Genomic DNA, 26,794 nt, shown 5'->3' on the forward strand with positions numbered 1-26,794 from the left:
TCTTTTCCAATGCAGTGTCAACACCACACAATGTTTACTGAACAGTTTACCACAACAGCTGAAGTGCTGACAGTTATAAAGTTAGTCAGGGAATAACTTTAGCAACTCAAAGGCTGAGCTGCATTATTGAATGAAAACAGAGGCGGAAAGAAGAATTGTCGGTGTGTGACATTTGTGCATACTCCGCAAAACAACAGATCCTGGCAGATAGAGTTCAGGTGGCACCATGTGCCTGTGAAATCCACTCATCACTTCAAACTTTGATGAAGCTGGAACAAACCTGAAACACTGCCCAGACCTCTCCTGGGAATATTTTGGATCACAGTCAAAATATTGATTAAGGTCAAATAAATAATATCCCAAGAAGGTTGATATTCCCAGTGAGGCCAAAATCCTTAAAGCTTAGAACATTAGCCCTTGCCTTGAACTATAGCACCCCCAGATGAACGCCCAGTTAAGGAAAGATCGGTACAAAAAAAACTAGACACAATTCAACATGAGGAACACTGGTAAACAGTGGATACCAACCTGTGCTTTTTACTAGAATGGTCCCATTAAAATTCATAACTGAAGTGTTTTACTGAAGTGAATGCAAGAAACTTCCATCTAGCCATTTTCCAAACAGCTTGTTCAATTTCAGGGTCACGAGGGTCTGCTGGTGTCTATCCCAGCTGTCATCAGCCGCTATCACGGTGCAAGAAACTTTCTATTTGGAAAAGGGCAACCAAAGACTAACTGAAAATGATGTGAGGAAAAAGGTGGAAAAAAACAGAATTCACAATCTGAGATCCATTTCTTTTTTTTCCACTATCTCAATATCTAAAATTGGGCCTCATCATGCATGTTTCGGGACAATATCATCCATTAACGCGCTATTTGTCATTGGAAAAAAACAGATGACAGAATATGTCCAGTGCCTCCGATAATCCTGTTCAAAATCTCTCGCAATGTGTAATGGATCTAGTGGTGATCGTGTTATTCTGCATTTGAAAATTAATGCAGAGCTTCATCTGAAGTGTGTTTTTAATGTGTTGTTATGAACAAACGGTTCAGATTATTATGACTGCATTTCAATCTAAAAAAAGGCACTGGTACAAAGACAGGCTTAGCTGTTGGTGTATTAGTTGAACTGGTGGTCATTTTACCTGGCGACATGTCACAGCAGAAGTATCACATGACTGTAGGGGGTTTGCATGCATTTAAGTTTATTAGCCACTAAAGTCATTTGAATAGGGAAAGATGATGAAACGGAAAGGAAATGGGAAAAGTGTTGCAGAAATGGGAATAACCTGAAACAGATTTTGTGAAATTTTGAAACAGAAAATCAGAGACCCTACATTCCGCAAATATAGTGTTTTCAATATGATCCATAGTAAAAAAAAAAAAAGAAAAAAAAAAGAAAAGAAAAGCTAAATGTAGATCTGAAGAGATTTGAGTATCTTAAATCCTTTCTGTACTAAAGTTAATGTCTCTGATCAACAAACGGGAAAACCTGCTGAATGACAGAAACAATAGTCGCTGTGGACGTATTTGTATTTGTTGGAAGAGTATAAGCGCCAGTCTCAGTAGTCACTTTTCTAATTTGCTGAAGTAGAAATACCATTAGCACACAGTGTAATAGAGCAGAATGCACTTTGCACAAGGTGCAGTTATCACTTTCTGCTTTTGCTGTTTGTGAAACGCATACAAATCTGTGTGGTTCATTAAATCCACTGCAATCAAAGAAAATGTGCTGCAGAGGCTACATCAGGTGCTCCTAATTCTCCCTCAGCTGAAGAGTAATTAGGAGGCACTATCATAGTGGTAGCACCCACACTAGCCTAATGAACTCAGTTCTAAATAAATGTGCTGTGAAGTGGGACTTCTGATCTGTGCAATTTTTGCAGGACTTATAGGAAAACGATGTACACGCACAATTGATTTGCTTTTTAGCATCTGTATTTTTATAAACATCGTAAGCTTGAAAGTACATCCAATGCATTAAACTGTCACCCTCGCTTGTTTTCGCTCAGTTGTCAATTGAAGCGAGGGGCTTTACGCATCAGCTAAGCCGTAGATGGTGGACGCAGACTGGAAGAAGCCATCACCTCTCATCTCTCACATATCTCAGCCAATTAAATCCATCTATGGACTAAATTGGTGGCAATAAAATACTGCAACTGTGTTCTAATGATGATGGATGGTGAAGCATTCCTTTGAATAAGTCTCACAAGAACAGAGTCGAATATAAATGGCTTTATCCTTTAAATAGCATCTGAGGAGAGTAAAGGAAAGTTGCACTGTTTCTGAAATGAATTAATGAAAGATAGTAAGATACCCTGCTTTCTTAGCTGTATTCTACACATGATATTTGATTGCAAAGCAGTTGGATGCAAACTAATAAAAAAGTTAAAAGTAGCTTAAGTTTTTTTTTTTTTTTTTTTAAGTTAAGGCTAAAGCAGCAAAGAACCTTGGTCGTCTCAGTTAATAATATTTTTCCTGCACTGCTGGTATTAGACGAAGATCACTCTGTTTATTTTCATGATTAAGTTGTTCAGGAGCATTGTTCCTCACCTCATAATATTTGTTCCATTCCCTCATACCATAAAAACACCCTTTTTTATCTGCAGTTTGCAAGAACTCTTCAAACTCACACATCTGGAGCCTACATCAATATATCTACATCCAAAGTATTCACTCATTATCTTTTCTGTTATGACATGCAAAGCTGCTCATAGTCTGGTCTATTAGGGAAAGAATTGTGCAAATGTGTTTACAAGCATGAAATTTGGTACACTGAAGCTGAATTCAAATCTGCCAGGAGCCGGAACCAATTCTCAATGGGGTCGCTATATTGGACAATTCAAAATTGTGGCCACCCAAAAACAGGCTTTTCTCTAATGAGCTAACCAAAAGTCACATAATTAAAAATAAAAAACACTTTTCTAAGGTTTTGGGGATTCTAACAGGGATTCTATTTGACTTAACCTTGACTGGCAAATCCAATAGACCCCTTAATGGCCCACCTTACGAGTGAAGGCAAAAACAGGAAATGCCGCAGGCTAAAGCATAGACATATATATAAACACTAAATGACACAAGAGGGATTCACCAGCGTAGCTCAACGGCGGCCATCTTACCTCAAACAACTGAAGTTCTGGCGCGCTCTACGGTAGGTGTTGGAAGGTGAGTGATCAGCTTAAACAAAAATATCCTTAACTCGATGAAATATTGACGGATTTACAAACTTTATTATACATAGGTATGACATAGGATGCTTGTACATGTTTGCTGTTTGAAAATTGGTTGAAAATTGAGCAAGTTAGGGTGATATAAATAGTACATGCACCATTGACATCGATGTAATGAGCGTGGCCAGCTGTCTGAGGTAAGATGGCCGCCACGTTGCTACGCCGCTCCCCATTGTCTAACAGCGTGGGTAAGTCATCTAGCCTGACATCCCAGATCAAGGTATCCTTAATTGATCAACCAGATGCTGATCCATGTAGATGCTGTCTGGGACACCTACCCAGAGAACAAACCCTGACACAGCAGTTTAAAATCCTTAAAATCCCCCTCACAGACCAAGACTATCATTGATTCAACAGCAGGACTGAAATTTATATATTTTAGGCTTCACCACTTTGTTGTTTTTAGTCTTTGCAGCATCTATGGCAGAGGAAGCCCCCCAAAGGTCTTTTAGTCTGACAGATGATAACAGGTGCATGAGGAAAGCAATGTCAACAGAGACAGAATACACAGAGTTCTCAGCAGCTTTGAAGTGCATGTTCTGAGGCATTACTTGTCTTTGCTTAAGTGAGTAAACATATCCAGAAGTATGCTAAAAATTCTTCAAATAATTGGTTTAGGGGATTTTATAAAGCATGTTTTTGGATTAGGAGAAAAAGAAAAAGAAGATGAAGAAGAAACATCAAGTGTAAACAACTTAATTATGAAAAACAAACTGACCCCCATTGTCCTAATTTGTTGGGAAAATATAAGAAAGAATGAATCTTTAGTCAAAAGCCAAAACAAAATGGGTTTTATTTGGACTTGTTGACTGGCTTAGACAGATTTATCTATAGTGTATTAAGATCTTGTTGTTTTCTTGAAATACGCAAGAAAACATCACGCTCACTATCCTCAGGATAGCTTTGCACTATCGCAGTTATTTGTTTGCTATTTTTATCTGATTTTTTTTGCCTACCTGCGCCAAAAATCAAACTGGAGCTGCACCAGTGAATTCACCTATCTAGACTTTTTTTGTCAGGTCTACACTCTTGCCATGCAAATATGATCACAAAAATACAAGCTTCGCCATGCTTGTTATTTGCTCTCTATTGCATTCAGTAACGCTGTAATAAAGCCATAAAGTTTTACCTCAAATAACTGACAACGGTTTCAAAAAGCTAATGAAATGGATATTGATATGACATCAGACATATTCTACCTATATTTTTAACTGATGGCTTGGGAGATGTCTGTATCTTTCGAGACCTTCAAATGCTGAGCCTCATTTCTTTCTGTCCCTTTGGAGTTATGTTATTACGGCTAGGGAGATGACAGTTGTATCAATTATGCATAAGGTGAGGGTGTATGGGAGGCCTCTATGCAAATCAGCTTCACCTCAAGAATGACAGTGAAATAAATGCAAATGCTCATTTCAAAGGGATGACCTCAGGTAAGATGTCCACTAACTATCTATGCCAAGCTATACTATCTACAGTATATACAAATGATACAAAAGGTTTAGCTTACAATAATGATGCGTTCATTTTACAAACTCTGGACATACTTACATATACTCTGGATATAACCTTTTCAACTCAAGTGATTAAAAAAAAAATACAAAATTAACAAAACAGACAATTTTTTCTATTTACAGTTTTTGGCTCATTCCAATATCTGTCCCACAGCTATTCACTCAAAACAAAATTCCTTCCCATATAAATAATCAAGGCCAACAAAAATACAATCGGCCTCATTTCCATAAACAAATCGAACATTCTCAATACTCTTGGTGCTTTTGCCAAAATAACCTGGATGGTTCAGCACTAGGGATACACTGAAATTAAAATTATTGGCATAATTTCTTGTGTGCGTTGGTTTAATCCCATCCAAGTAATAATCTTTATAACGTGCACCAAGTACCATCGTTCTCGATGATGATGATCAGAGGATCTCTGTGAGACGTACGCTGACAAACTGAAACCAGATTCTGCTGCTGATGCGCAGCCACGTGTCAGGCTGCCGTTTGGTCTGTGTTGACCGGGGGCAACACGTAACTGCTGTGTCGATGTGACACAGGAACACGTGCCCCGTCAACTCTGCTCATAAGACTCTTTAGTGCTCAGATGTATTGAAATACAGCCACTTCGTGAGTCTGCGGACAAGTTGGTCCATTTCCAGACAAACGCAAGCGAGTGCTGACCAGCGGTGTTTGCTCACGTCATCGCATCCTGTGTCAGTCGGATTGTTCCGGTGAGAAAAGTGTTTTGGCCAAAAACCGAAAATGAACAACACCATGGTTCACCTGCTAAAGCTCTTATCTCTCCAAACACAGTTCGCTCAAATAAAGAATCAGTACCCCCAAAATGCATTGTCCCTTTGGTACGGAGCCCCTTAAGGGACAGGGGTGACAAAAAAACTTTGCGAGATCTTGCGATACCTTTTGCGAGATCTCGCAATACTTTTGCGAGATCTCGCGATACTTTTGCGAGATCTCGCAATACTTTCGCAAGATCTCGCAATATTTTTTGCGAGATCTGTTATATAGTGAGCCAGTGAACCGGAAGTAAAACAGACACACGACAATGGAGGAGCATATGGGAGCATAATACGAATGTGGGACTGATCATGGAAGACGATTTGGAGCGGTTCTTAGTTTGTAGAGAGGTTCCAAGAGAGGACATAACACGAATGAAGAGAGACAAGGTGAGCATACAATTCATTCTATAACTTAACACACTCGCATTCGTGGCTGACAAAGTTAGCGTTAATGCTATGCTATCGTAAGCTAATATAAGTAACGTTTGTAGAAATGCATCATTGTTTCGTTTTAATATAGGGATATGATTAAACTTGAACAAAGAACAAAAACTTGTTGCCATGGTAACTTTGGACGCCATGGCTGGTTGTGCTTAGCGACTGTAGACTATTAAGGCCGGTCCGGTCTGGTAAATTCGGGTCAATCAGGAAAGTGTATCATCGTGACCAGCTGGTTAACGCTCCTTGCCAGTTATTTATCATAGTATAAAGGTAGAGAAATGAATATAGCCAACACCTTTTGCGGTAAAGGTGGCTTAAAGAGCTGAGCTTGACCTTGTGAGCTTTGCATAAAGTGTAATTTAGCAAAGCAACCTTTGCCAGTGGTCAAAGATCATTCTCAGATTATTTTATTAATCAGATTAAAACTACTCAATAAAATTACACGTTGATAAGATCTCTGACAGAGCACTGTCTTTTACTTTATTAGCATAAATACCTTTCTGAAACATACATGATTTAAAGTAGAAGCCATTTGAAACTAATTGGAAGAATTCATATTTAAGTTGGCAAATTAAACCTTAATTTTAAATCAATAAATATAAGGATCTATGTCATTTAAATGATATATTAATTTCAATAAAAGTAAGTGGGTTGTGTATGTTATATTCTATACCTGCCCATAAGAAGCTGGGTTATGGGTGGAGTTGTTTTTCTTCTTTCTTTTGATGCTGAATCATGGAATCCTCATCTGCCAAAATAAGTGGTACATTAACTTTAAATAATGGAATTATTTAATGAATGAAAGTGGACATATCATTCAGGGTGCTTTTAAAACTGTTAAAGAGGAATCTGCACTACAGTCAATAAGTTAATACATTTGAATGAATAAATACAGAAATAGAAATTTCCATAAACCTGGGTGCTTCCGTCACTGTCAGATGAATGTGAAAGATCCTGCAGATATGTGATGGAATCATCTAAGTGAGATCCATCTTCCAGCAGCTCATTTTTCTCAGATGAGGAGATAAATAATAAATAAATAGCATTTCACTTGCATGGATTAACTAGATTTTTGATTAATAGAAATAGACATAATGTGATATGTGTGAAGTTGGACAGCTTTCTATCTGACATCTCTATGTACAAACTTTTACTGTACTTACTCTAAGACCAGCTATGTCAAATTGCGGGTTACCACTGAAACACTGCATTGACACTGTTCTCTCTCTCTCGTGTTTGCAGGTTGACAAGGCAGTGCTGCGCATCAAGACTGATGAGCAAATGACAAAATACATAACGTCATATGGTGACCGAGTAGCTGTCCTATCTTTCTGTGAACAAACACAGTGCCATAGCACCAATAAAGATACTCTTTTACAGAGATTAAAAGCTAAAATAGGGACATGTTTCCTTTTTTTTTATTTCTCAAAACCTTAGTGGACTTTTTACATGTTTTTTGGAGTGTTCCTGAATTTGACTCAAAGTTACACTGATCTAGAAGAATAATTTATAAAGACTTCTATAAAAAAAATAGTCAGCAATGACATCATATATTTTAGGGTTAATGTGTCTGCTGTCATTTATTGTATTCTTCAGGGCGCTGAGGTGAGTGAAACACCTACGCAGGTTATACAGCTTCTATTGCCTTCAGCTGATGGCCTACCTACACTGGATGAGGAGCAGTCCATACATGAGGACGCAGTGCAAACAGCCCAGGTATGACACATCACTTCAATCATTTCTGATATTCTGGGGGGTAACTTGTATTGGGGTATGAGATCACTAATTTGGAATAGAAAGCAGTTTGTAACAGGGTCTCATAAAACATGCGTTGGTTGAGTTTTTTTATGAGATACATTGGACCCAAAACTATTTTAACCTTGGCACAAACATGCTAAAAGCTATGATACTTTGGCCTCTGCTTTATTCATTGACCACTCTGTTTTTTTTGTGTTTGTTTTGTTCTTCTAGTTGGACAGCGGGCTGTATTTCAATTTGGCCTCAGATTCAAGCAACCGGATTTCATCACCAACATCAGCCAGCAACCCAGGAAATCCACAGAAAACACGACGTGCTTCAATTTGCAGGATAAAGGTTGTTGATGATTTTTTAGCTGTATTTACCGACAGCAGCATCATGAATATGACTTTAAAGATGGACTTTGTAAATGAAAAAGCTGTTGATGATGCCGGAGTGTCAAGGGACGTGTATACAGCCTTCTGGGAGCAATTTCTTGAACAGTGTGAAGGGGAAACAGAGCGAGTTCCAAGGCTTAGGCCAGATTTTTCTGAGGCTGAATGGCAAGCGGTGGGACGCATTTGGGTGAAAGGATTTGTAGACCATGGTGTCATGCCAGTGAAGCTATCGATGGCTTTCATTTTAGCATGCATCAATGGAATCGACCATGTTGATACAGACATCTTGATGTCATCGTTTCTTAACTACCTACCTCCGGTCGAGAGATCAGCTGTTGAGAAGGCTCTCCAGGGCACAATGGAGGAAAGTGATCAAGAAGACTTGCTCGACCTTTTCACACGAATGGGTTCCCATTTCTTACCTCCAGAGAACAGCATGAAGTCTGCCATAGAAACAATGGCTCACAAAGCCATTCTCCAAGAGCCAAAGTATATAGTTGATTGAGTCTGTATGAGTTAAAAAAGCCCACAGGCAAAAGAGTGATGCAACTGCTTTAAACAACAAAGGTGGTGCTGTCTCAAAGAGAACAAGCAACCTTAAACCATCTCCAACGTTATGTGAAAAATGCTGATCAAGCCAAAGCTGAGAAAATCCTACGCTTCTGCATAGGTTCATCAGTTATATTCGTTGATATAATTATGGTTAGCTTTAATGCTGAAACTGGGCTCAACAGGAGGCCTGTTGCTCATAACTGTGGAGCTACACTCGATGTTCCATGTACATACAGTTCTTACCCAGAATTCCGTGCAGAGTTTGACAACATTCTGTCCAGCAACTACCTAGAAATGGACATCATTTGAACTTAAGAGCAATCTGGATCAGGCCAAATAGTAGCAGACCTCATTATATGGTTGATTCTATTTTATTTATTTTTTCATTTATTTTAGTTTGTCTCTTTTTGTTATTTAAACATTATGCACTGAACATTGTGGTAAGCAGTCTTTCATTTAATTTTATATCAGCCTGCTATTCTGTTTTTTTATTGGTGCAATAGTACACCTCCATAATTTGTAGATTGATTTTATATTTTGAATTATAATTTGAAAATGACTGCAGCATAAATTTCCATTAGATTGAGTCTAACCCAGCGTCAATGCTGAACTTGTTCCTAAAAACCATATTAGTGTCTTATTCTATACTTAATGAGTTGTCCATCACTTGGAGAATTGTTGATTGTTGATGTCATGCCAGTTGGTTACTTACTCAGAAACCGTTTGCAATTCAATGTTGAGATACCAATGAGTGTTCCTGTTTACAAAATGTATGAGATGATTTTGTCTGTGTGAGATGGCCTTCAGAATGATTTTAATATTTCCATTATATTACTTTAATTTACTGCTGAAACTTAATGCCATCACATGTATTTTTATTGAGTGTGAGTGCATTTTGCCATGAAGTGATCTTGAAGTACTGTAATGTAAATATCTGCATCAACTGTTTTTTACTGACAGACCAGTCCAATTAGGCAAAATTTACATTTATTCAGGGTGCAGATTTCACATGTTTTTCAAAATTCATACAGAATAATAAATACATTTCCTGCTAAACTCTGACATTACAGTTCTGGGCTACAAAGTTTGTTCATCTGCAGATACTGTATCTTCACTATCAATTACACATCATTTCATATGAGCTGCAACTAACTATTCCCATCTGTGAAATAGAAAACATTTTGTGACATTTTTACAAGCAAATTTCACTTAAACGATTAATCCATTATGAAAATAGTTGGCAATTAAGTGCATAATGAAATATCCCTGATTTACAGAGATGTAGTGATGGCCTCTCTTAGGTGCCTATACAAGTTCACAGCCTGATAGGGATCTCTTGGTGGAGTCAGATGGGACTCTGCCATTAATATGTTGCATAGTTCATACACATCTGAATCGCATGGTATCGGCCGGCGAAAGACACATTCATCTTTGCACAGCTGAAGATGTTCATCTTCAACAGGGGAAAGGAAGTCTCTGGTCCCATAGAGTTGAGGCAATGCATACATCACATTTGGCCGACCACTGGGCACACTGATGTTTTTTGATGGTCTGATGGTGTGTGCATTCCAAACCTGGACAGTGTCATCCAACTCATCCTGTTAAAGACAATGTACAAAATACAATTAGGAAGAACTGTATATACATATAAACCTTAATAGTGCATTTATTTATTATATATATTTATTTATTTATTATATATATATACACACACACACACAATTCTCCCTGTCTGTCTCCCCCTCCTGCTTCCTCCATCTTCTCCTCCCTCCTGCTTCCTCCATTTTCTTTCTTTCTTTCTTTCTGTCTGTCTCTCTCTCTCTCTCTCTCACACACACACACACACACACACACACACACACACACACACGCTCACCTGGATGAGTCCCATGCAACAAAACTGAAGGATAGCCTTGTCCAGAAAACCGCCGTCAAAGAATCCATTGTCTCTGATATCTGAAAACAAGGACATCCAGAACTCCACACACTGGTTGCGCAGAAAGCACCACCAATACTCGATCCGTTGATTGGCAGTGCTTGCGCCGTCCAGGTAGCTGTCAACAGTCCCGTCTGGATGAATCGGGAACCGCTGAAAGCCTCTGACATAGCCATTTTCGGTCCCGAGATCAGCTCTCACAATCCTAGGGCAGCCCCCTAAATGTTGGACTGCATCATTGTAATAACCCCCGATCAACTTTGGATCACTACTCGTGGTATAGGCATTAAGCCAGATTATTTTTCGCGAAAAACCGTCGATGCTTCCGTTGATACAAAAGCCATATGGCTTCAGTTTGTCATAGCTGTCCATGTGCCAAATGAAGTTGGGACCTTTCGAAAAGTAGTTCCATCGTCTTAGGCGTCTTGCTTGCCTTCGTGACACTCCTCTCGGATGCAGCTCCTTTAACACCAAACGCCCATCCTCCTTCTTAACTTCTAGTCCATGTTCTCTACACTTTGCGTACATCCACCTGTATCCGTGAAGCTGGCCAGAGTACTGTAGTTTGTTGCTGATGAATTCAACCAGGACCGCAAGATCACAGTATCCATTACGACGAGAAAGTCCCCTCGCCTTGGATATTCTTTTCAGATGTCTCTCACTTATGTCAAAGCCATGTTTGTGGCCGAGAACGGCTTTAATATCTTTACACTTTAGGCCTATAGCAAAATAGAAATCAATAAACTTCCCCCACAGATGAATATGGTCCTCCATTGTCCTGTGTCTGTTTTACTTCCGGTTCTCAGGCGAAGGAAATAACGCTACGAAATATCGCGAGATCTCGCAAAGTATTGTGAGATCTCGCAAAAGTTTTTTTGTCACCCCTGTCCCTTTAGGGGCTCCATACTTTGGCATTGTGTAAGCAGCACTGCATGTCAAAAAGTTTTGTCACTATGGCCACGATGACCATTGAAATATCCTTCATTTCCACCTCTCAGTCTCAGCCCAGTCCTTCATTGTCAATGGATAATACTGTGATAGCTTTATTTTCTCACTAACAAAATACCATTGTGTTTAAAACTGAGGGAATATATGTACAGCATAACTTCTGTAATATAAACACATAAACAAAAAACAAATGACTAAAGCTGGAGTTTTACAACCAATACTTTATCCACTGGTCGCTGTCCTCACCCTCCCTCTCCCTCTCCTGGCTGGCTTCCTCTTCCTTGAGCAGTTGCCGTTGTTCATTTGCTTGGCAAGGTGCTTCCAAGTTCAGAAATTATACTGGTCCTGGTCATGTTTTACATATGCATATTTGGTAGCATTCACAATCATGGACAGCATATGTCAGGTAACTATTGTAAACACACTTTTTGATTCATGGTTTTACAGTATGTTCTTGACTAATTAGACATTTGATCAGACTATGTATGTGTCTATGTGATGAACTATACAATGAAATGATGCTGACTTGTTTTGGAGAGAACAACCATTAGAATGAGAAGTCAACAATCAGTTTAGATCAACAAGATCTATTCACTTGGAAACTGAGCCAAATGCAGGCTTTCTGTACTTAGTCACTGAAAAGCTGTACTGAGACATTATTTACCAAGACATTTGCAATTTCATAAAATGAAGGAGAACTTCAAGTATGTGGTGAACAAATGCTTAGAGGTTGGAGGTTCATCCGTCTTATATAGAGAATGTAATTTTGCTTTCAAGAAATGAGCCAAACAATGGAGAAAAACTGTAAAGTACAGAAAGTGCATCTCTTCAAAGAGAACACAAAAACAGAAATTGCCAATTCATGCCAGTCTGAAATTATAACCAAATCGAGTCATCACGACATTCTTCAATAGAATATTCCTATCTGTGCATGAACTTCGCTTAACAAATTTTCTAAAACGTCAAACTCAAACAGTCTACACGGCCCAGAATTAAAGGGTCCATGTTACGCTAAATCAACTTTTCTGTGCTTTAAACATCATAAAGTGCTATTAGGGCTTCATACACATGCCCAAAGTGATTTTTTTCATTGATTCAGTTGTTAGTTACAGGGTGATTTGCTCCTTTCTTACTGCAGGGCGAGCCCAAACACCTCGCTCCCATTTGATGACAAATTTGACGTGCCTCCAGGAAGCTCTCTGCCGTGATTGACATGTAAACAGACACACCCACAAAGGTGGGCATTTCAGCGTCCTTCGCGCAGTGCTATGTATGTATTTTCTACAGTCTCTGTATGTACCGGTGAACGCCCCACCCCCACGCTCTGTCTCGTGTTTATAAAGCAGCATGAGCTCGACTATGGAGTGGGTGGGAGGAGGGCGGGCCGTCCTCTGGCCCTACGTCACCGTGCGGGGAGGAGGAAGTCAGTGTCCCGTCTATAGACACACCCACTCGTGAATGTGCATGAGTAGGCCGCAAATCAGCCTGTTTGTGTAGAGTTGCTCAGAAAGTGACTTTTCAGAGGCTAAAACTCTGGAAAACAGGCGAGTTTAGGAAATTAAAACCTGAAATACTATGTTTTTGGGGTTCTTAGAACAAATTGAAATGGGTGAAAAATAGCATGACATGTGGAACCTTTAAGATATGGACATGTTATTTTTCAACAAGATTAAATGTCTACATTGTCTGGCAGCAATTGAGACCTTTGGCCATTGACTATGTCTCCTTCATTCCATATTGCCCACCTCTACTATCTATACATACCTATATAGCATATAATGCACCCATTAGAAATAGTATATTTTGCTTGTAGGTAAACAGGATGAAGATTTCCATAGTGCTATTGAGCCATTGGTGCCTTCACTGGTTTGAATCCTTTCCTATGTGTACAAAATAAAATATTTTTCCATTTCTTCTTTGTTTCAAGATCTGTTTAAACCTCATTCCTCTTCACTGTGATTCCCACACCAACAGCTCCACCAACAGGTAGAAATAAAGCCACTCTGTGAACCTGTCACTGGTTCAAGGTGTTCTCTGGATTTCCTTCTCTGTCCCTGACATGCAACAGCATTGACAGGGTCTATGTTTTAAATTCCCTGCAAACCACGAGTTGTTTCATCCAAGTGAAGGAATATTATTTATCGTCTTTCCACACACTGCACTGCCTGAGTCATCGGGTGGAAGGACACACAGCAGTTACTCTAACACACACACACACAAAAATCAGAGATAAACTCAATAAATCTGTTTCCTAATGTTTGTGTGATTTATGAGTTTGTTCCTCAGTAGTACCGATACAAGCCAGTGGTGAGACATAATTTCAACACAGTGTACAGTAGTCTGCACACATGTAGACTAACATTTGTAAATCAATCCATAGAGAGAGTCTGCGACCATAATGTGCCTTTGAGCTCCATTAATCATTTTCAACTATTGCACTACTATTTCAAATACGCATGCACAACAAGCCAAAGGAATGAATAGCTGCAATTCCATCTCATTGTAATGTATATGTCAGTTTAACCCAATATATAAAGAATTATTTTAAATTTATGTCATAATATAATGCATTATTTTCTTAATATTATTTGAACTGTTATTTACTCACAAGTGCAGGCAGATGAGTTACCACTGTTGTGATCACATAATGCCCCTAAAGTAGTATCAACAAAAACACAAAATCTTACCTTTTATTGTCATATTTGTTTGTTTTCATATTTTAATATGTCATTAATTTTAATATGTATTAAGAGTTGCCTTTGACAATGCAACGTTCCCCTTGTGCTCAGCACACACACACAAAAAAAAAAACATCTTTTCTACTTCAGATATGATTATTATTCCCAGCTTTGAAGATTTTAACTCTCTAATTATTATTTTTAAGAAAGAACAATTAAATTCTAAATCTTGGAACATTTTTGGATTGATATTAGATTCAAGTAATATCAGTAAACAGGATTCAATTCATAATCACGAGTGTAGCATATATAGAGAAAGTTGCTGAAGACTGCATTTTTCTCTGTGTACACAGAAGATGGCAGGTGAGCTGTATGATTAATCAACCTTAATTTTAAACAGGAACACCTGCCTGTCAGAAGCAGACAGTACGGCACGTAAGATAGCACATAAGTAAGTAACAAAGAAGGACCCAATTACCTATAAAATGTCATTTGTGTTTCTGGTTCGTGCCAATTGTGAAATTGCCTTTTCTTTGAGTAGTTACATTTCATTTGGTTTGAAATTTGGCCTGGTGTCTGTGCTAACGCTACTGACATTTCACCAGCCAGCAGCCATGCTAGTTAGGCTTATATGCAGTAAACAAAACACAAATTAATATGAACTTACATCTTCCACGTTTGTGCTTGAGTCACAAAGTGTTGGTACACAACCAGAAAAGATCAAATCCATCCACTGGGTCCTGAGGGGAGGGGCTCATCCCACCTTCATCATGTGATTAACCATTAACTAAAGAGTGAGGGTGGAGCTCACGTCCCTGTGGGAGGGGCATAGGAGAAGTTATTTTTCTTACAACATCATAAACGGAGCAAAGTTTGAGCACAAGAGATGGATGGATCATACCTTTTCACTTTAAGGGCCTTATAATGAGGCTATGGAGATACATTTTACTGTTGGAAATGCATTAAAAAGTAAATTTGTGTTATATGGGATCTTTAAAGGCACACCGTTGACCTAAAGAGTTGACCCATATGAGTTATTTTAAATGATTCCTCAGGCCAGTATACAGCACTTGACATTATCAATGCTCCGAGCAGGGCTTCCCTCTTGAAATACTGACTATGTAAGTTTGGAGAGACGAACCGTCTTTGGCCGGGTCATGTGACCTGGAGAATGCCTGGAGAACGTATCACTTTACGGCGGTCACATGCCCACAGTTTTGGATATACTCATTGGGCTAAGGCTTTTGCTAGTATTTTGCCGCCTGTTCGACTCCTGGTCATGGCCGAGTTAAGCAAAAATTTTAAAACTGCTTCTGAGGAGGCTAAAAAGACGCCGCAGAGACCCGGCCCCCTCCGCTGACCCACCGGGTCGCCCCTCTGTCGCGACGATGGCGGCGAGGCCAGGGAGTGGGGGGGTGCACCACCGACACGGCAAGGTGGGCCGACCGCCCTCCTTGCCGTGTTGGTGGCCCAGTCCTGCTTTGCACCCCAGCCCGACCGACCCAGCCCTTAAAGCCAATCCTTATCCCGAAGTTACAGGTCAACTACTGTCAAAAGACAAGGGAAGCTGGCCCGAGTGACTGTTTATTGATTTTTGTGATAGTACTGCGGCACTTGTGACCACTAGGGGCGCTTTACGTGAAAATTACAAGTCTAGCGCCCCTAGTGGCCAAAAGTTACACAGTGCGCCTTTAAATAAAGAGAACTGAACAAATAATACATTGGTAACAAATAAAGCTGAATTTCATCACAACAATTGTAATATTTAGATGTCAGGAATATTTATATTTTGACATTTTCTTATGCCGTCTCACAATTGTTCAACGTTGACTGTGGAGAGCAGCAGCCACCAGCTAAGAGAAGCATCTTGGTCGGTTTGTGTTGAATAAAGAAGAGGAATGGGTGGTCTGTGAAAAACATGGTGTGAATAATCACAGCACGCTCATTTATCACAGCAGCAGTGGCAGCAGTAGCCTCAGTTTCCTCCTTATTCACCTCCAACAAAAGCCTAGTGCAGCGCCTTGGACAGCACCACGTCATTTACAGGAGACGTTCTAGTTCATCAGAATGCACTAATGATGGTGTTTCTCCATTGGCTTATCTGTGTGTAAAACTAAGGATACTGCAGGTTACTCTTTTTATACTTCCTACTAGAGAAATCACTCTGAGCGATATCAAAGCAGCCAACATGCTGGTCAGAACATCTTTCAGGTCACATGTCTCCTCCATCTTGATTCGAAGCAGCTTCACTTCTACTTCATTCCTTCCCAGCGTGTCCAGACGAGTCGATTCCACAAAGCTGTCAAAGATCAGCTCCGTTTCCAGCTGTGTGCACAGACAGCATCATCCTCTACTCTGTTCTATAATGTTTATCCCAACTTCTCCAAGCCTGTGGTATCACCCTCTATGTCAAGAGGCAGAATAATAATCACTACATCTATGCATTCTGGTCTGGACTCTGGATTGTTTCATAAAATGACCACTATTCTAGATAAGAGCTTTTACCAAAGTGGGATTGATGCCATCTCTCTCCATCAGAGCAGGTTTTCTCCAGTAAGGTCCAGGTACACTTTTGTACTGATCATTCAGTTCCTTTTGCTAAAACCCCAGAGGCTGGAAAGTTCTTCACCAGGTTTGACATGAACGTACCTATTGTTACACCCTCTTTTGCTAATCAAAACTACACTATTTTTGTTACTACCTCATGAAATCAACAATATGCATATAGATATGCTACTGGTAAATTTGTTTTAATACACAATTAACAAAACTAGCATTAATAGCTGAGTGCTAAACACAAAAATCTATCTGTGTAAAAGTAGCTCTTAACAGTGAAGAAAAATGGGATTCTAGACCAGTGGTTCACAACCATTTTTGGATCGTGACCCCAATTTGATATCACAAATTTCTTGCAAGCCCAAAGAGACTTTTTTGATCATGTTTGTTATACTGTGTAACAAACACTGAGTAGCAAGGATTAGTGACAAGCTTTTTTTTTTTTTTTTACTCCAATTTGTTCAAACTACATTTTTATTTGAGAAAGTGAAAGTATAGAATGTGGTTCTTTAAAATTGTATGTTGTGTTTTAATCTTTATACATTAATATATTTGAATTTAATATTTTTATTCAGTTTTTTTTTTTTTTTTTTTTTTTGGATCTATTACAAGACATTTCAGGCGACCCCACATGGGGTCACGACTCCAAGGTTAAAAAACACTGTTCTATAAGCAGAATGGTACAGTAATGACAATAATTATTCTGTATAACTACCCTTTGCCCTGAGATCACATCATCAATTTAACATATCATATAGAGGCCCATCTGCTTTGGAATAGTTTACTTACCAAATAAGATCCATATCCTCCTACTTACTCTATAAAAGGCAGTTAAAAAAAAAAAAAAAAAAAAAAAACATCTTATCCATTTATACGTCCTACTACATTACAACTAGTTACTTCATGTCCTCTCTCACTTTACTCTATCCCTTTCCACCACGTGTGTTTTATGTTTGTGTTTCTTTTTTGATTTTCCAATTAATATTTTGTTGAATATTTTAATTTGTCTTTAGATATTGATCTTTTTGTGTACTTTGTTTATATATTATTTTCCTCATATATCAAAGTTTAATTGTGCAGTTTGTCTCGTGATTTTACAAGTGTTTGTTTTCCCTTATTTCTAAATTGTTTGTGTTTATTGAAAGGGGTGGAGCTCTAATATGAGCTCTTTGGGCTTCGTTCCCTCCCTGCACCTTTATGTTGATGTTTTTTTTAAATATGAACTGAAATTAAAAAAAACAGTGTTGCAATTTACACCAGTGCCCACAAGATGGTGGCATTTCATTAATCTACATCCTGCCTTGGCAATGCCAGAGGATAAACCATTTTGTTTGTATTATATTCACTTAATATACATGAAATAGTACATATAATTGGTAATTGGTAGCCACCAGAATAAGGTGTTTAGGATTATTTAGTTAGGTTGCCGTCAGTTGTTATGAGTGTGTGTTTTCAGTACATAAAGTCACCAGTAGGAGGCGCTGTAGTTATTGTAGCGAAGCTAACGCAGGCGGAACTTGACGTGGCACGTAAACACTTCACTTCCTGAGCTGAGTCGTGTTGTTGTTCGTGTTTAGGTGTGTTTACCCGGACCTCCGGCAGCTTGGTGCTTCCGTACCGCAGGTGACAGTGAGAGGTGGGCGGGGGGCTCGGTCCTTCCATGAGCAGCGGGCTGTAGGAGCGATGGCGGCCGGCCTTCTGCTGCTGTTAGTCGGGGCGCTGCTGGAGGTCTGCAGCGGTGTGTCTTCCAACAGGGGAGGAAACCCCTTATTTACGGACGAAATTCCCTTCAAAATCTCGTGGCCGGGCTCTGAGTTCACGCTGGTATACCACTACTCTCACTTCAATAATACGTTTTTTATTTTAAACTTTTAATTTGAACTAAATAGGGACATTTGTGTGTTCATTTTGGTGTGAACACACTGTACACTAACAGAAAGAACCTGTGTTGTGTTTGATTTACAGCCTTCTGCTGGTGTGCTGTACAGTGAAGATGACTTTGTCATCATGACAACTGCTGAGAAAGAGAAGTATAAATGTCTCCTTCCATCACTGACTGCAGGAGATAAGGTGAGGACTGCTGGGTCTATATACTACACTTTACATTATCATTAGGGCTGGGCAATACATCGAGATTCAAGATATATTGAGTTTTATATTTTGGCAATGTAGAAAATATTAATATTGCACATATATATATATATATATATAAAATCTAAAAATAAAGTATTTGTTGTTCTAGGCATATACCTCAGTTAAGTTGCACTAAAGTCAAAGTTGGTTTAGAAGCCACAGGCAGATTGTATGTTATTTTATTTTTTTTGTTTTTTTTTTAAGTTGTTGGCGCATGTTTTGAGTGTAAATTATTGCCAATAAAATGTATTTCATACATAATGTTCTCATAAAGATGTACACATTTACAGATTAGTTGTTTCTTAAGTCATATATATATATATATATATATATATATATATATATATATATATATATATATATATATATATATATATATTAAAAAAACTGCAATATGCACCCCTAATATATATATACTCACACAGTGGGGCAAAAAAAAGTATTTAGTCAGCCACCAATTGTGTAAGTTCTTCCACTTAAAAAGCTGATAGGTATACCTCAACTATGAGAGACAAAATGAGAAGAAAAAAATCCAGAAAATCACATTGTAGGATTTTTAATGAATTTATTTGTAAATTATGGGGGAAAATACGTATTTGGCCAATAACAAAAGTTCATCTCAATACTTTGTAATGTACCCTTTATTGTAAAACACAATTAGAAATACCACAACAAATGTACGTTTTTGAGCAACACAGAATTACAATGGCACATAGTAAGTGTAAAAGTATTGCAGTAATTTATAAATGTGTTTTGCACTTCACAGCCACCGTAGATCTGCCTGACATAATTCACTAAATAAACCAGGGCTAAGCTAACTCACCAGCTTGGTTTCTTTGCTTCCCTCGTGTGTGTGTGTGTGTGTGTGTGTGTTTTTTAAGGGTAATGAGAAGGTGTACGGTGGACCTAGTCCAGGTGAGCTGCTGGAGCCTCTATTCAAAAGAAGCAGCTGTTCCTACAGGGTGAGACATAATAATTAAGTCTGTTTTCATCCTAATTCATCTAAATAGTGAGACTACAATGTTGCTCAGGTGAACTTTATATTTTTAATAACAAAAATAATAGCTATAGCCACCATGGTGACAGCAAAATGCTAAACAACATACTCTAAACTGCTTTTCTAATAAAAGAACATCACGTAAAATTATTAAAAGAAAAGTGTATGACTCTGAGTAGACATTAAATGTCTAGAAAAAGTATTAATTATTAATAACTCGTTAACAGAAAGCTTCTGTTGATCAATATTGCAGATTGAGTCGTACTGGACGTATGAAGTGTGTCATGGAAAACACATCAGACAGTACCATGAGGAAAAGGAGACCGGTCAGGTTAGTATTCATTATTCATTAAGAACAGTTCAAACCCAGCTCAGGGTTAAGTCCAGGTTTAACCTGGGAGTCCGGCTTCGTTAAGCCGGGTTCTAACTGGAACAGCGGTTTCATCATCGAGAAAACAACTTGGTTACCATAGTAACACAGTCCGTGGGTCAAACCTGCTCGTGACCACGTTTAAGCAGCAGGCTTGTCTTAAGCTGCAAACGCACTCTCATAAAACCACGTCATCGTCAGTGTTGGGAACGTTACTTTAAAAAAGTAATTAGTTATAGTTACTCACTACTTGTTCCAAAAAGTAACTGAGTTAGTAATTTGAATTAATCTCTAATAAAAGTAACTTATTACCAAGGAAAGTAAATATTTGCGTTACTGTTAAAAAAGAAGTTGCTAAATGTAAAAGAATTCACATTTTTTAGATGCGTGTGTCGTCGTGAGGTGCGTCATTAAATTTGAGTTGCTTACAACAGATGTCGACAAAGTCTTCACTCCTGGATATAATGAACACTTCACATGTACGTTCTTGTCTTTGACCACAATTAATTTAAAGTAGTTTGTATCGTCACCTTAAAAATGACAGCTTTTCATCAGACTGCTCCACGCTCATCATTACCTGCAAGATACTTTAGTTTATCGGATTCAAATGACATTATTTGATTAAATTACTTTGAGAATTAGATTTTTTTTTCTTTTTTTATGTGTGTGTCATGACTTGTTATTCAAAAGTGATGGGGGGGGTTACTGGATCCAAACCAGTTGAGTACTAATGAATTAAATGATATAGCAGGTCAGTGTGATGCAACATTTGGGTAAAATAGTCTGTTATTTGTGTCTGTTAATAGAAAATTAGCATTCAGGAATACTTCCTGGGAAATCTTGCAACAAAGAGTCATTCAACAGAAACAGGTGAGGCCAATATAATGGGAGTATTTACTTTGTTTTGCGTAAAGAAATAACTTTTTTTTTTTTTTTTACATCAAGGTGAGACGGATCAAGAAAAAGCAGATGCTGATCCAACAGCTGAGACAGAAGTAAGCAAACAGTGCAGCTTTACAATCCAACCACATCTGTACAAACATATGACTCTTTGTGGCTTCCACACGTCTTCAGATTCCAACTAAGAACATCGAAGGACAGCTCACTCCTTATTACTCACTGGAGATGGGAAACGGGACTCCATGTGTCCTAAAGCAGAACGAGCCTCGCTCCACGTCTGTTCTCTATGTCTGCCACCCAGAGGCCAAGCATGAGATCTTATCTGTTGCTGAAGTTACTACCTGTGAATATGAGGTGGTGGTGTTGACCCCTCTGCTGTGTGCACACCCTAAATACAGGTAGAGCCTTTTCATTGGTGTGAGAGCACAATTGTTAAACTATTTTTGGATCATATTTATGGCAGATTCCTGCTTCCAGGTTTAAGTCTTCTCCGGTGAACGCCATATTCTGCCAGGCCCTAGCAGGCTCTCCTCTGAGGCCCCTGCAGCTCATCCAGCTGGAGAAGGAGCAGCAGCAGAAGCCTATTTTCCTCTCCACCCCAGAGACCCGGGAGGTGAGATGAGCAGAGCATAGGGGTGTCAAATAGGGCTGGGTGATATTTTTTCTCAAAATTGCGATATACGATATAAATCTCAGTATTTTTCAACTCAATAAAGTCTTAGCAGAAAGACAATTCTGGGTTACATTTGCTGATGAAAAATGCCACACAGATATTTATTAACAAGTGTTTATTAACAATATGTATCACTCTTGGCTTTTTCTCCTCTATGGGACAGCACGTGTGAGTGAGTTCTGTAGTGTGGCTTGTTTAGGGGAAGGTCTGGGTTTGGACGCATTCAGTAATCTGCTTTTCATGTTCTGAGAAGTAGAGAAATAAACTCTCTTAAAACCAGTTTTTTTATAAAAAAAACAAGATATAAAATATCTATCTCAGAAATATGGAAATATTGGCACTCTTTGACTGTACTCTATAAATAATATCACTCTTGTGTATGATGTGATTGTAAAAATCAAAACAAAAAATATATATATCTGGACATAGACGATATTGTCATTTTCTATATCACCGATATAGATATATCTTGAATCACGATATATTGCCCAGCCCTAGTGTCAAACTCATTTTAGTTCAGGTTCGGACTACGGAGCAGTTTGATGGCCACAGATTTTATGTGGGAAACAAGTAATTTGAACATTATTGTGCCCTACTTTGCACTTCTACATATACATAAAATACTAAATATGTAAGAAATCCACAATATCCAAGCAATAAGTTACAGATTATTTTTTTAGATTTTGTGACCATTTTCTATTTAATTAAGGGAAATATTATGTAATTACTTAAGGAAAATTGAAGATTTTGTCATGATTTTGAGTTTTTTTAACTGTTTAACCTTTAAAATGACTAATCGTGCGATATAAAGTTTGGGGGAAACTGAGAAGCCTGCAAAGATTGTTGAGTTTCATTTACTCTGTCATTTTTTGGATGCTCTAAAGGGCCAGATTTGGTCCCCCGGGCCATGAGTTTGACGCGTGTGGCATAGCAGGAAGACTGGAACAGAAGTACGTCAGCAAGGCTTTTCTAATCCTGATCATTTTGTCTCATCACAGGGAGAGGCCCCACCTCCCAGAGAAGAAGTGTTGAGCTCCACTCACAAACCCATAACGGTATCAGGACAGTCACAGGTCACTGTGGGCACCACTCACATCTCACGCCTCACTGATGAGCAGCTGATCAGAGAGTTCCTCAGTGGCTCCTACTGTCTGCATGGGGTAAGACCAGCCTGAGGCACCAGTGTTTAACCAGTCATCATCACATGGAATCACATCTTGTGTTTTTCAGGGGGTCGGCTGGTGGAAGTATGAATTCTGTTATGGAAAGCATGTTCATCAATTCCACGAGGTAAGAACGTTTTATACTGTCAATAAAGAAAATGCAAACATTTCAATGCAATTTTGCAGTTGGCTGCTGCTGAAAGTGTTGTATTAATAGATCGTCAGGTGTGTCTGTAAATTACACATCTAACAATAGCAAAGTGGGGCTAAAATTAATTCAACTACTTAATAAAGTGCCTCATAAAGGATAGTTTTCAAATCAAAAGTCTTGCATATTTATTCAATTACTTCCAGCAAGTTCATTTTGTCTTCTTTTTGAATAATATGTTAAGGCTTTATTTATTCAGACAACCTTTTTTCATAAATTTACTTTGATCTCCTGACATGTTTTGACTGTCACTGTCTAGAGATCAAAGTAAATGTCCTGAAAGAAAGATGTTTGAATAAATGAAACCTGAACATATTATTCAAAATGAACTTGCTGGAATTACTACGTGGAAGTCAAGGACGCATCAAAGGGATCAACGGACGCCTTTAAAGAAGACTGGCAGTTGACAGTCCAAACATGTCAGGAGATCAAAGTCAATTTCCTGGAAAAAAGTTGCCTGAATAAATGAAACCTTAGTTAGCATTTCAGGAACATTGATGATTTATAAATACTGCTGTGTGTTTTATATATCAAAAATTTACTCAAAACCTCTGCTGCTGCTAGTTTTATAACGTTACACGAAAGTCAAACCAACCATAACGAACAAGGCCTATAATGTACTACGAGTCTATATGTAGAAGAAACAGCACATTAAGTCTAAGAAGCTCAGTTTACCTTCAGTAACTGATGAATGCTCTCTCCATCCCGTAATACTGAACCTTCTAAGTGCAGACTCTCTCTCATGTGGTTTTATGCAATTTTTTGTTGTTTTTTCTACTCTGTCGTTTCCAGGATAAAGAGCAGGGAAAAAACATTGTGGTGGTTGGAAACTGGGATGGAAATGAGCACATTGACTGGGCCAAGAAGAACATTGCCCGTTCCTACCAGCTTAAAGATGATGGAGTGGAGAAAGTCAAGTAAGTCCTGAAAAAATATTAAATATAAATATTCCCCCCTCCTCCTCCTCTCATGATTTACTTTATCTTTATTCTACGTTAGGCTGGTGTCCCACTTTTATGGTCACGGGGATTTGTGTGACCTGACAGGAAAGCCCAGGCAGGTTGTGGTCAAGTTGAAGTACGTAATATACACATTATTAAAGCATTGCTTCTTCTTCTGTTTCATTCATGAGTCTTCTAATGTGTGTCAGATGTAAAGAGTCGGAGTCTCCTCACGCTGTTACCATCTACATGCTGGAGCCACAGACGTGTCAGTACGTCCTTGTGGTGAGTTACTTAAAATCACTGAAATTAGTCACTCTGAAGCTTTGAATTAGGGTGACCATACGTCCCGATTTACCCTCTTTTCACGTCTGGTCTGGACCGTCGTACCGTATTTTACAAACTCATCAAAATTACCGAAACTCCGCTAATATTTGCTCTTTCAGATAAATTCCAGCAATTTCTGAAAGCTAATGAATTGCTCTTTACAGTCATTACGGTAATTTTACTCAAATGTGATCTTTAATCTTTAAAGACCTCATCTTAGACCTATTATTTCTAGGAGACGTTTCGACTTGTTTCAATGATTGAGATTTTAAGAAGGATTTTATGATCGATTTGAGTCATTTTTTTTTTTTCCAAGTCTTTGTTATAAAGAGAGAAATGAATTTTCAGACCTTATGGACAACAACTACTTTTTTACAATCTACCATATATTTTTCAGTTACAAGATAGATTCAAGAAAACGTTGAGTACTTTGAGTATGCCGAGGTCGGCCCAAGTGTCCTCTTTTTTGGAAGTCAAAATATGGTCACCCTAATTAAATGACTGTTGTTGCTTTGAAGAAGAAAGGAAAAGTAGGATTTAGTGACGTTAATTATTTCTGAGGAGAGGACACAAACATGTCCGATCTGTTTTCTGATCAGCGTTTAGTTTGTCATACTTTAATCGTGAGTGCTGAGAAAATAAGTCAAGAAAGCAAATGTGGAAGTTTGACTGTGTAGTCCAGGGGTCTGCAACCTGTGGCTCTGGAGCCACATGTGGCTCTTTGACTCTTTTGCAATGGCTCTAGATAGCTTTCAAAAACTTAATAAAATAATTAATTATTATTTATTACAGAGGGTATTGATGAATAATGACATTAACTTCAAATAAAATTAGGATAAAAACAATTTGTTAACCTAAAAATAAATCACATTGTGCAATAACTTGCACCTGTGGCTAACCTTAAGTTGTAATGAAATCCCTGGTAAGATAACAAAACTAACAAAAAGACTATTCTGGAAGAAAATAGATTGCTTGATATGTTGCAAGAAATTAAATTCATTAACTCATAGAATTATTTGATATTATTTCAACTTTATAGAATTTTATACACTGTATTGTTTGCATTGAGGTTTTTTTTTTTTTTGGCTCCAGAAGGACTTTAATCCTGGTGAGATTGGGCAAAATGGCTCCTTTGAGAGTAAAGGTTGCTGACCCCTGGTGTAGTCAATGCTAGGGTGACCCAGATGTTTCCTCTTTCCCACAGGTTGAATCACCTGTTATATGCAAGATTCTTGATACAGCGGACGAATATGGCTTTCTGTCTCTCTCAGACAGAGAGCGGATGACAGCAGCAGCACATAAAGGACAATAAGAGGACGGTCCTGAAGGAGAAGCAAACAAAAACATGCCCAAAAGCTGCACTAAGAGCCAAGAACTGAGGTTGCCCTCGCTCCTGAGGCTGAATCCAGGTGTGCAGCACCAACTCACACCTGTACATGGGAAACGGGCATCATCACATGTGACAGGGTCGGAGCCTCGCTGCAGGAGGTTAAAGATCTCATATACGGACTAAATCTCTATGCCTCTCTCTCTGCCTGTTGAATGATTTCAAGCAAAAGTGAGGTCGGTTTAAAGATTTGTAGTTGTTGGAAGGAATCTAAATTATGTTGGTTTGTTGTTTTTAAAATTTTTGTAAGTGTGATAAGCGCATTGAGATGACTGTTGTAATTTGCGCTATACAAATAAAATAGAATTGAATTAATATAAAACACTATTGCTGCTTGATTGTGGCACTTTGGGCAAACATGATGTGGAGCAGAGAGAATGCTGTTTTCATTTTGGGAAGAACTGAGTGTAATTCATATGTTAGAGGGTTTTGTGGACTTGCAATAAAAAGTGATTTGATTTAAAAGGGTTTGTTTATTGGACAGCTTTTTTAAGCATTCATAGGAATACACAGGGATTTAGGGCACTGTTGTTACTAGGATTTAAAGCTATGAATATGAATAATTAATCCTCGTCTGCTATTGTTACAAACATTTGGATCAGTCTTGTTGCATTGTAATTTATTTAACATAAAAAGTAGCCTCAACAACAAACTGTCAGGCATTTTATCACTCGAACACAGTCCTAGTTATGAAAGTCACAAATATATTAATATTTTTACATGAGTAAACATTTCTAATGAAACTGGTCTAAATACTTTAAAAATGTAAGATGGGTGCCCTGCGTTAACCAGATTAGTTGTTTGGTTCTTTTTTTTTTACATAATTTCGGATTTATCTCAAATTTATTAAGTTACGATCACTTGATAATAGAGATGGGCAATATTATGAGCCAAAATGTACCATAAAAAATAAAATTTGTTGA

At 38.3% G+C, this 26,794-nt stretch overlaps 1 protein-coding gene across 1 annotated transcript; it reads left to right on the forward strand.

Annotated features, from left to right (window-relative positions):
• The first annotated feature begins 18,287 nt into the window (after positions 1–18,287).
• erlec1 (endoplasmic reticulum lectin 1) lies at positions 18,288–26,337 on the forward strand. The gene is made up of 14 exons (XM_028468594.1): positions 18,288–18,596; positions 18,738–18,842; positions 19,787–19,867; positions 20,156–20,233; positions 21,079–21,142; positions 21,218–21,267; positions 21,347–21,570; positions 21,650–21,785; positions 22,844–23,005; positions 23,076–23,135; positions 24,009–24,133; positions 24,216–24,293; positions 24,367–24,442; positions 25,689–26,337. The coding sequence occupies exons 1-14, from the start codon at positions 18,456–18,458 to the stop codon at positions 25,794–25,796; spliced, it is 1,488 nt and encodes a 495-aa protein (XP_028324395.1). The 5' UTR covers positions 18,288–18,455; the 3' UTR covers positions 25,797–26,337.
• Positions 26,338–26,794: the final 457 nt, after the last annotated feature.

The sequence above is a fragment of the Gouania willdenowi genome, chromosome 15 (assembly GCF_900634775.1).
Source record: "Gouania willdenowi chromosome 15, fGouWil2.1, whole genome shotgun sequence".
Taxonomy (NCBI): Eukaryota; Metazoa; Chordata; class Actinopteri; order Blenniiformes; family Gobiesocidae; genus Gouania; species Gouania willdenowi.

Bases quoted from the DNA above. Each gene is read 5' to 3' on its own strand.
- erlec1 (XM_028468594.1), top strand. From the start codon at position 18,456: ATGGCGGCCGGCCTTCTGCTGCTGTTAGTCGGGGCGCTGCTGGAGGTC. The intron at 23,006-23,075 runs GTAAGACCAGCC...TGTGTTTTTCAG, and splicing joins GCTCCTACTGTCTGCATGGG to GGGGTCGGCTGGTGGAAGTA. The intron at 24,443-25,688 runs GTGAGTTACTTA...TCTTTCCCACAG, and splicing joins CGTGTCAGTACGTCCTTGTG to GTTGAATCACCTGTTATATG.